The sequence below is a fragment of the Blennius ocellaris genome (assembly GCF_963422515.1).
Source record: "Blennius ocellaris genome assembly, chromosome: 7".
Classification (NCBI taxonomy): Eukaryota; Metazoa; Chordata; class Actinopteri; order Blenniiformes; family Blenniidae; genus Blennius; species Blennius ocellaris.
In genome coordinates, this window is record NC_137656.1 from 14,225,258 (window position 1) to 14,236,143 (window position 10,886).

The following is a 10,886-nucleotide window of genomic DNA, read 5'->3' on the forward strand; positions in this document are numbered from 1 at the left end:
TCAAAAGGAGGTTTCTAGGAGTGAGAGAACAAGATCACTCTGTTATTTCCTACAGCTCCACTATGTCATTCTCTCTTTCTTTCTGTTCGAACCTTCCTCCTTGTCTTTCTCTTGCACCATCCCTCACTTTGTATGCTGCCTGCTGCGAGTGCCTCCATTGCCCGCTTTCCTTCAGTTTCTCTCTGCCCCGTCTTTCTCAGGGGAGCTGTGTACTTAGGCGCAATTGAAAATGACTATCAAACCCTAAGGAGTGAAACCTGATTCAGAGACCCCTTATCCGGTAGCACAGCCTTCTCCGAGAGCTGTGCTGCTCTTCCCATGCGACCAGCTAAATAAAATTATGTATTTTCTTCCGCTCAGGTGGGAAAAGTGCCATGTGAAACCAGGAAAGTAAAGAATAATCTGAATTGTAAATGGTGTTCTTTGCTGTAGTTGCGACCCACAGGGAGTGGACGTGACATGTACAGGTATAGTTAAGTGCAGGTTTACCATGTAAATCCTCTGATGAGCAATTTGAATGTCGATTTACTCGGTGTACTTGAGGCATACTATACTATCTCAAGAAGGTTAACGTGAGAATGTGTACGTTAACCACAGATTCATATGCATATACTTGAAATTCATTCTTGAATGTAAACCTCACATGATAAACGTCTTGTTCAAACTGTCTAGCAGCCAGACAACATATGGTAACTTTAGTAGCCTGGCCACTGCTGTGCTCATTATACACAACTATTTGGTTCCTGAATGTGTAGCAGTGCTCATTTTGTTTACAATTAACAGTTAACATTTAAATACATAATGTTCAGTTGTGCTAAAAAGAACCAAATATGGAAGCCTTTCCCCGAGTCCATTTAGAGCAAACTCCAAGTACAGCTAGAAGAACCTTGCAGATGAAAAATGAGAGGAATATAGACTAAACTTCTGCAGTCACTGGGTTTTCTGCATGTAACTTGTGCTCAAATTAGCTCTCTTGGGACACTTAAGTCAAAGTTAAAAGTTTGGATCTTTGGATCGGTGTTACTTCAGTGCAGCAGTACTTTTTAAGTGCTTGTCTGTCAAAACAGGATTCAAGCCGTTCCCCTCATTTCACCCCTATGACAATGCAACATGTTGTGTAATACAAGACAATTGCCCACATTACTGTAAATACATCAATACCAGTTCAGTTGACATTTTGTCCATGGGATAGTGAAAATATATAATGTGTGGAATGGCTATAATTAACATATGACATTTTTATGGACTCTTAGTAAGAAATTACAAAAACACCAGTATATTTAAAGTAGAATTTTAGAGTATGTGCACTTTTTTCACATTATTTACAAGTTACACTATATAATCCACTTGATTGATCGAGGAAATAATGTCATGGTTACTCTGGGTCATTGTTATTCTGGTATCTTAATAACACATTTTCAAGTGGTTCATGTTTTATCCTATTCAACAATTAACATAGTTAACTTATGTTAGGTATAGTTAAGTATGCTCCCCAATAAGATTTGGGTTTAATATGTATTTTAAACGTTGTGAAAAAAAAAAAAAAAAGAATCATTGCTCTCTTTGATTGGCGCATAGCTGTAGTACAAAAAAAAAATCATTTTACAAAACACGTCAAAAGGCCACAGTCAATTTTTATTCAGCTCACCCCTCAATCACTGCCTGTAGACTGTGAAGGAATACATGCGCCCATCACACCACTCAGTTCTGCTGTCTGTCGTTCAAAGTTCCAGGCAATTTCAAAAAGTGTCACATCTGTAATAACTGACTTTTCTATGGCACTTTCAAGCTATTTCCACTTGATGATTTCTATTTTTGTATCTTTTTACATCCTCCGTTGTCTTCATTCTGTCATCCCCTGTCTTCAATCACTCCCTCGTTCTGCTTCAGCAGTCCTCTCTCCTAATCTCATGTCTCACTTTGTATTCACCTCGAGTGGAGGTTTAACGATAACGCCGCACATACCTCAGCAGCTGGTATACCCTCCGGAGGGCGACACTGCAGCAGCACTTCCTGCTCCAGAGACACTTCCTTTCCCAGGGGCTCCTGTTCAAATGACTTCTTCAAGTCTGAGGAAAGAAATGAGAAACTTAATGCCTGACTTAAAGAACGTGTTATAATCTGAAGCAAAAACATTAGAAAATCACTGCGGATGCACGTTACAATGATTCTGAATAACAGGTACGTTTAAAAAAGGTGTTTCAGAGTCGTTGCTTAGATATCCAGTGAGAAGGTTTTACCTATGTTTCCCACTGGGGTTCAAGGAGAAACTGTGACAAACATGAGCTGACACTAGTTTAGTTATTTATACTTGGAAACTTGTCACCAGGTAGCAGTAGTGGAAATAGCAGTGAAAACTGCTGAGACAGTGCTTAAATTATACTCAATTACAAGTGAAAGTACTGTTGTTAAAAAATAAACAAGTGAAACGTATTTAAAAGCAACTTGTGAGATCAACTTGTGACTCGACTTAGACAGTGTTTCTCCCTTATCCAATGGATAGATGGATGATCAGTTTACTGAGTAAAGACTTGTGATTTACAAAGTTGCAAAAGAGATTACATTTTGAGAATTGGACTCAAGCAGGAGTGAATCTATTTCAAATAATACTCATAAAAGGAGCTGAAAATATTCCTTAATTACAGCAGTAACACTTCATGTCCTCATACACATATTAGTGTTTTTGGCATTTTTGTTCACACAAGGAGGAAGGAAATCTGAAAAAAAAAAAAACAACAACAAAAAAGCACCTTGAAATACCACTAGCTTGTATTTGTGGTATGTTGGAGCAGAGAGCCATCAAAAACACACTAGACAGAAATTCTCATGATAAAGATTGAAAATGTCAAATATAAAAGTTTTTCACATCTCTGTCACAATTTGTCTTTCAAACACGCACGCACGCACACACTAAGACTCATTCATGTACTCAGAATTGTGTGTATCAAGGCAACAGCAGCAGTATGTTAATAATGGTTTGATTACATTTGTAGATGTCAAACCATCAGTGAAATTGTGCAGGTGTTCTCTCAGAAAATAAATATACAAGTATGTTCACCTTCCAAAGCCTCTTATTTCTTTCCTATGACATGACAAAATAACATGCATATACAATTTAGAAGAAACCCTCGCTGTAATCCAGCTTCCCTTGACAGGTGGATGTCTCCTCCCCTAGTGACGAATTGCTCTCAGGCAGAGATGAAGAATTCATCGCTCTGGACCATTCGTCCCATCAGTCTTCTGATTCCAGCATTACCACTGATGATGACAACACCATGAAGATGGATGAGGGGGTGATCCTGGCCCTGGGTGAATATCTAGAGGTAGGCTGTTATGATCTCTAACTAATGCCGAGACCCTGTGCAATGCCGCTCTGTCCCCCAAAGCCACTGGACCAACAATTGCAAGCACTGGTACACTGGAAGAGAGTTTCAAGCTCATAGTAACTCCCACAATTGTTGAGCACAATGCGCAAATGACAAACGTCCAAGGCAGATGCCTGCAGTGCTTCTTGGAGGAGTTGGGGATAAACCTTTCCACTGATGGCCACAAGATAATTACAAGACTTCTAAGCCAGCCATGGTGCTGCTACCATGGTGGCACCAGTAAACCACAACCACCCACCGCACCACAGCCATGGACAAAAGCAGGAAGTGCAAATACCACCCAGCTCATAGAGCAGAAGGACAATGATTAGAACTACCTCTAAAAAGTAGGACGGGCCCTCTTGGAAATAATGGAGCTGGTGGTATTTCGAGACGGCCATACACACACACACATACACACGTACTCAGCCCTGCATACACGTACACACATTATGACTGAAACGGCAGATCATACTTTTTGCCTTACTTGGAAACATTGAATGCAGCTGCCCATTGTTTCCTACATCGTTACCCACAATTCTCAAATGTTCTTCCATTCCACAAGTGTTTGCCAGAGTTGTGGTATTTCGAGCAGGCCAAAGACAATAAATGATTCACACAAATAGTTCACAAACTGTGATAAATGACAGCATTACAAAGCAGCAAGGAATGCATTGCCATTTCTGTCATCGAATGTTACAGAGAAAGCTCCACTGTTTTCATTTTGCCGAGAAAAAAAAAGCTCACAGTAGCAGACTTCATGAAGAGTTCACCAGACATTTAAATAAGGGCAAGGGAAGAATGGAAGACAAAAGAGCAAGGAAACAACTCAAATGTAAATACAAGATATATATGAGGAGGAGTTCTAATCATTGTCCTTCTGCTCTATGTTTACAAGCAATGGCAATAAAAAGGATTCTGATTCTGATTCTGATTCTGAAGAATCCTTGTGCAGAAAGATGAATGGATTGCATAGAAAAACAAGTTTAGTTCAAGCAATTGTCACAATAGTTATATTTCTCTTAGATTCTTTCCCCCCATAATGCTGCTCCTCTCAAACAGCCCAAGGGATGCATCGCCAATCTTTTTGTCTTGCCTCCAACACAGAATTAAAAAAAATAAAACCGCAGAAAGGTATAGAAACTTTATGCAGTACATATATACTTTTACAAATACTTTGACCACTGTAGTTTTATTAATCTCGGCCTTTCTCGTATAAACTTTTCATTTTGCAGCTTGAACTATTTTAATTTGCTGCCTTATGATATATGTCCACTTTATGCCAGCATTGAAGGGTTAACAGATGTAGAAATAATTTGCCTGTTATAGAAAACAGCTCATAGAGCAAATAGTAATTTGAGAATGATGACCAGACTTGGCAGGTGAATTTATTTATGGTTCTAACGCGAGGCTCTATTTAAGAACATATAAAAGGGTGAAGGTGAGAAAGTAAAATGTTTTTAAGCTTCACATATATGTTTGTGACCTCATTTGTCCCCAAGCTGTGGACCAATAGATTTACAGAAATAAGAAAAAAACAGCTTCACAGCTGGTTCTTCACCTTACATGGAAAAATGGTCTGAAATGTCCCTGTTTTCTACTTTTTAAATGTTTTGTGTTCAAATATAAAGTTTATTGGTGTGTGTGTGTGAGAGCCTGTGTGAATGTGATAGCAAGATTTGCAACAAGATGAAGTGTCATTTATCATAGATTCAACTACTGTCAGCAAGTAAGAGTGATTAATTACACTGGGTACATACCAAGGACACTGAATACACTGGAGATGAATGTGCGATGTTTATATGTGATATATATATAGTCTCAGCCATGTAGAATAATAAGAATTCCAGATCTACATATTGATTTTAGTAAAAACAAAAAGGCAGATATAGTTTTATCAATTATTTTTCAGAGCCACCATTAATTAAAAAAAATCTCACTGCCTTGATAGGAAAAGTTTTGTTTTCAAGGGCTTCATTATCCAAGGTGATGGAGTTATGGCTAATGCTGACTCTAATGAGAATTATGTGTGTATGCAAAGATACAAAAAAATGTCTGACATGTTGCCGTCTGTTTTTTGCTGTACACCATGTACAGCAGATTGTGAAGGGCACTCTGTACAAGTAAATCACAACAACACAGCTATTGTACCAGCAGGGTTCATAACACCAATATAACACAAGCCCTAAAAGTCTGTTCTAATAGCAGCAACACCAACACAATTTAGAAATTATTAAGCCTAATGCTTTAATTTCACTTTGAAGAGACAAAGAGTCACTTTATTAGTTTGAAAGGATAGCCTGCGGCAATGGAAGACAGATCTTCTGTCCTCTGCCCTTCTGTTTTTAAAACCATACGCAACACTTCTATCTGATGGTGTGTGTGTCTGTGTGCGTGTGCGCGCACATATGTGTGTGTGTGTGTGTGTGTGTGTGTGTGTGTGTGTGTGTGTGTGTGTGTGTGTGTGTGTGTGTGTGTGTGTGTGTGTGTGTGTGTGTGTGTGTGTGTGTGTGTGTGTGCGTGTGTGTGCGACCTTGTAACTTGTTACTCTGCTCTGTCCCAGGTGTACTCTTAATCACCTTATCCGTCAGCTGTGGTAGTCCATTTGTGGACACACACAGACACACATTGGATAGAACATTTTTTTAATGCTGAAGTGGTCGACATTGAGTCACTCTCTAGGTATTTCATCAGAACAGTCACCTTACAGCAGTGCAAAGATATAGAAAGTGGCAGAGTGTGAGTGAATGAGAAGTGGAACAGCAGGGGGACAGAGCGAAGGTGAGAGCTGGGATGGCAGGTGGGAGTTGAAATATGAGCAGTAGAAAGAGAGAAGTTGGCAGCACCGAGCACGACCACCTTTTCTTTCTTTCTTTTCTTTTTTTTTTCTTTTTTAACACAAAAACCATCTGCTTGGTCCTTGCCTAATAAAGTCTTTTTCATGTCCACAACATTGTCTCTACCAAACCATCAAATACAATTTTGTGTCAACTGAGGCCACCTTATCCCATCTCCATAGATCAGAAGTGCTCCTCTCAAAACCAACAGTCTATCACTATCACACACCCCAACCATCAATCTCACTATGATTACATCTTCAATGTCAAGATTCTTATTGGAATTTGAAAGACAAGGTGGGGACAGTATGTGAGCAAAAAATACGAATTCCGATCTTCCTTCAAACAAATGCACACACAAATAATGTATACATGTAGATCCTGTACATGTATAATCACGGGTTTCTTTTCCTTCAGTTTGAATTTAATTAACTCCAGCAAGTGTATGTGTGTGGATCACTCCTGCACATCATCTGTTCCATTCGTTGGACTGTCCTTGGTACGACACTGAACCTCAATTTGCATGGCAAATGTACCAGCAGGGTTCATAACACCAAACATAACACAAACCCTAAAAGTCTGTTGTAATAGCGGCAACACCAACACAATTTAGAAATTATTAAGCCTAATGCTTTAATTTCACTTTGAAGAGGCAAAGAGTCACTTTATTAGTTTGAAAGGATGCCCTGCGGCAATGCAAGACAGATCTTCTGTCCTCTGCCCTTCTGTTTTAAAACCATACGCAACACTTCTATCTGATGGTGTGTGTGTGTGTGTGTGTGTGTGTGTGTGTGTGTGTGTGTGTGTGTGTGCTGTTTATTGGTGTATATGTATGGCTGTGTATGAGTTTTACATTACAACACCAGTATGTTAACAGTAAAGAAGCAAACAAAATATTAAATATGGTTAAATATGCATATGTTTTTATCTTTTATTTTGCTGCCAGTAAGGACAGTAAGGCCAGCATATATCTATATAAGAAATGGAGTACACCTGCCACTGACTTCATAAGATGATCCTTTGGCATCCAAGACATGTCCTCAAAGGTGAAGAAAGACAAAATGTATTGTTTAAGTTTTCCATATATTGTCACATTCCAACCACAAATGTAAACATATTTAATTTACATTGTATGTGATAGACAAATTGGAAGGAAAATGACACATGACTTTCAATTGTTTTTCACAAATAAAATAAACTTAAAAGGGTGGCGCGCAAAAGTACCCCTGAGTAAATAATTTGTAATTTGCTTAATGTGTGTCTTCTTCAGTGTTTTCCTTTTTAAATCATTATTTCTTGTCATAAATTTTACAAGAACAAAGATATGCTAGGGAAAGCCACATCACCCCCAGGGAAAGAAGGGGGAATGGTGCCAACTAATTGTTATTGATAAAAACTTGCGTAATGCATTATATGGTAAGTATTTTGTGGAACAACAGTATAAGCATTTGCAAAATATGTTTCTGTATGCAAGAGACGAGTTAGAGACTCATGAGAGCTCACTGACAACCTGCCACATTTGCATCCATATGTGCGAACAAGGCGATCGAGGTGATTATGCAGTCTGATTTCTAGTAACACACGGCTGACAAAGCATTTAAGACCTCAAAGATTCTCCAGTACAGCACCCAGGCTTCTTGAGTGAGGTTCAATATAATGCAATTTAAATGTTTAAATGTCATCATCAGATAATGTGTGTAGAGCTATATTGGATAAGCAAGTTATGTGAGGACACCGAGTATTGCTGAAGCTGAATGATAACTTCATAATACAGTGAATCCCTGTGGGGGATGACAGCCTGAACAGAGCATGATGGTTCATTATGGGAGTAATCACCCAAAGCTTTAGCCCTAAATCCACCACATGGCTACCCACACAGCTCACAGGGAGACACACGTACATGGGCAGACAGTGGAAGACAAAGACAGAGTGATGGAAGCAAGAGGAGAGGTAGTATAACTGAGCACAACACATGAGATGACATGGACACAAGCAGAGACAACCTGCACAGAATAACAGAACAAAAGTGGAAGGATCCTCACAGTGTGGACAAATAAACACATTATCACGCTTTACCCACTAATGTGCTAAAAACAACTGTAGACACAAGGAGAAAATGGGGAAGTGATTGAGGGATGAGACACACTTCTCTCATGCCAGCCAATTCCAGGAACAATTTCCTGGTCCTAATTAGTAAGGGAGATGGTGAAATGAGGAGTTGGCTCTGAGTTGATTTCCATAAAGATTGAGAATGAAATTAAAGGAGATTAAAGCAAACTGCTTGGGGGATGAACAAACACATACACATTTTCACACAGAAAGCTTGTCAGCTGCGGTGGACAGAAATTTCACTGGTTTGGAAGCAGAAGTGCATATTTGTTTGTGGGGGGGTGAAGTAAAAACGAAGAGAATGTGACATTGTGCCGTTGACACCAGGGGATCATGAATTCATGTCAGTGGAAGGTGTGTGCTTTCGTGCATGTGAACAAATACGTGCCCGAGGGAAATATGTGCACAGGAGAACAAGGACAGCTGTGTCAATGCACTGACCCTGCTTCTCTACAAAAATGCTTCATAAATATTACAAAAACACAAGTAAACTCTCCAAAGTACATGCTAGAATTACTATAGAGTTCAGAAGTACAGACCTTGTGTGGTGTTTTTCAGTGCGAACTCTCCTGTATACAATATAGCCGCGTCAGCATCTCTCGCATAAATTCTTCCTGCCTCTTTCTTCATCTTTCTGCACCAAGTCTCTCACCACCTTCTTCCCCCTTAGACTAACTTCTTTTCCTTCCATTGCTCAACTAAAACTGTTATTATGTTTGTGGTTAGTTTGTTGCCTCAGGCACCTCTACATAAGCACATTTTGGAGCAATTATCCAAAATGGGTGCCTCTGCCGGCATGCTATCCAAGCCAGATCATAACGGTTTCCCCCGATGCAGCTGCTCAAGCAATAAAGAGCAATGTGAGATGCTTGGAAAGAGACAACGAAAGTGCTCTCCTTTGGTCTCAGAGAGGATAATTTGGACTTCCAATTTTCTACACAATGGCATGCTATGAGAGGGAAAAAACAGCTTCGGGAAAAAAAACCTGATATGAATGATGAAGCTGTTTAAATCATACAAAAAACATTTAGAAAAAGAGGGATTTCAGAGATTTATGAATTCAAATATTGACTGGATTCAATATATTATAGCAAAACTTTCTTTGCTGCTTTTCCTTTTGTCTTGGGAAAGAAAAGAAATGATTATTCTTAAATTGAATGATCGGTCATGCGACTTTCTTATTCATGTACCAAAGGTGGCTCCTTGGCATGGTAAATGGTAAATCCAATTACCGTATTTTCCGCCCTATAAGGCGCACCTAAATACCTCAAATTTTCTCAAAAGCTGCCAGTGCGCCTTATATATGGATGATTGTTCTACTCGAGACTGCTATTTGAACGCTGAACAACCAGAAGCTTTTATTTTGACAACTCTAACTTCACAACTGGATCTTCAGAGCGGAACACACTCCACACAACACCTTAATCACTCATGGTTGCACACCAACATTCTAACAAACCAAAATAAACTAGATGAAATAATTACTCCCTAAACTGGGGAACAAAAACACAGCATAAACACAATCAACACAATACCAAGCCCAACAACGACCCACAATAACCTCCAACAACACAAAACATGAATTTGTCGCTGCAAGGCATGATGGGACATCATGCCTTGCAGCGACAAATTCAACCTGAGCTCCTCAGTGCAGCCGATAGAAACTCCCATAATTCATTGCAGCTGTTTGTGGTGTTTTAAATGCAATTATTGGGGGTTATATTTGGTTTGTGGTGTCGGTAATAATTGTGTTGTGTTGTGTTTTTGTTGCTTAGTTCATGTAGTTTAGTTTATTATTATTATTACCGGTAGTTGTAAGTTGTCAACCAGTAGTGAATAAGGTTTTGTGTGTAGTGTCCTCCTGGCATAGGATGCAGGTAGGACTATCAAAAAAAGTGTGTGCACCTCTCTGGGTGTTAGAATCAGTGGAAAATGTAACCTAATGGCTTTGAGCTTAAAGGTTGCTGATCACTGGTGTATTCCATGCACCTTATAGAGCAGTGTGCCTTATATATGAATGAAGTTGTAAATTATGTCAATCAATGTAGGTGCGCCTTATAGGGCAGAAAATATGGTATCCTTACTGTATATAGCACATTTGTATCACTTGAGTTGTCTCATTTAACCATTAGTGCACATACTTACACTATTGGTGACCGACAGCTGCCATGCAAATTGAGGTTCAGTGTCGCACCCAAGGACAGTCCAACGAATGGAAAAGATGATGTGCAGGAGTGATCCACACACACACACACACACACACACACACACACACACACACACACACACACACACACACACACACACACACACACACACACACACACACACACACACACACACACACACACACACACACACACACACACACACACACGAGAAAAGAAGTAAAACACATTGCTGCTATCTGTGGAGAAGGTCGACAGCAGTGACCTCTGTTGAGATAGTGGACAAACTGCCCTCGCCTGATACAACAGGTACATGTGCTAATTGTCTGGACAAGTGTCAAGAGGTGCACAATCACAGCAGAGCACAACCCGCTATCAGTTTAGGGTGACTGCAAAAACTGTATAAC

The 10,886-nt window shown here is 39.6% G+C and overlaps 1 protein-coding gene across 2 annotated transcripts in view; it reads right to left on the reverse strand.

The window, feature by feature from the left end:
* LOC308132357 (netrin receptor UNC5C-like) overlaps positions 1-10,886 on the reverse strand; it is a 190,375-nt gene that overhangs the window by 61,168 nt on the left and 118,321 nt on the right. For both annotated transcript variants that reach the window (XM_080499435.1, XM_080499434.1), the window contains exon 4: positions 1,966-2,069. In XM_080499435.1, coding sequence (XP_080355561.1) covers positions 1,966-2,069 — 104 coding nt within the window. The remainder of the gene's footprint in view (positions 1-1,965; positions 2,070-10,886) is intronic.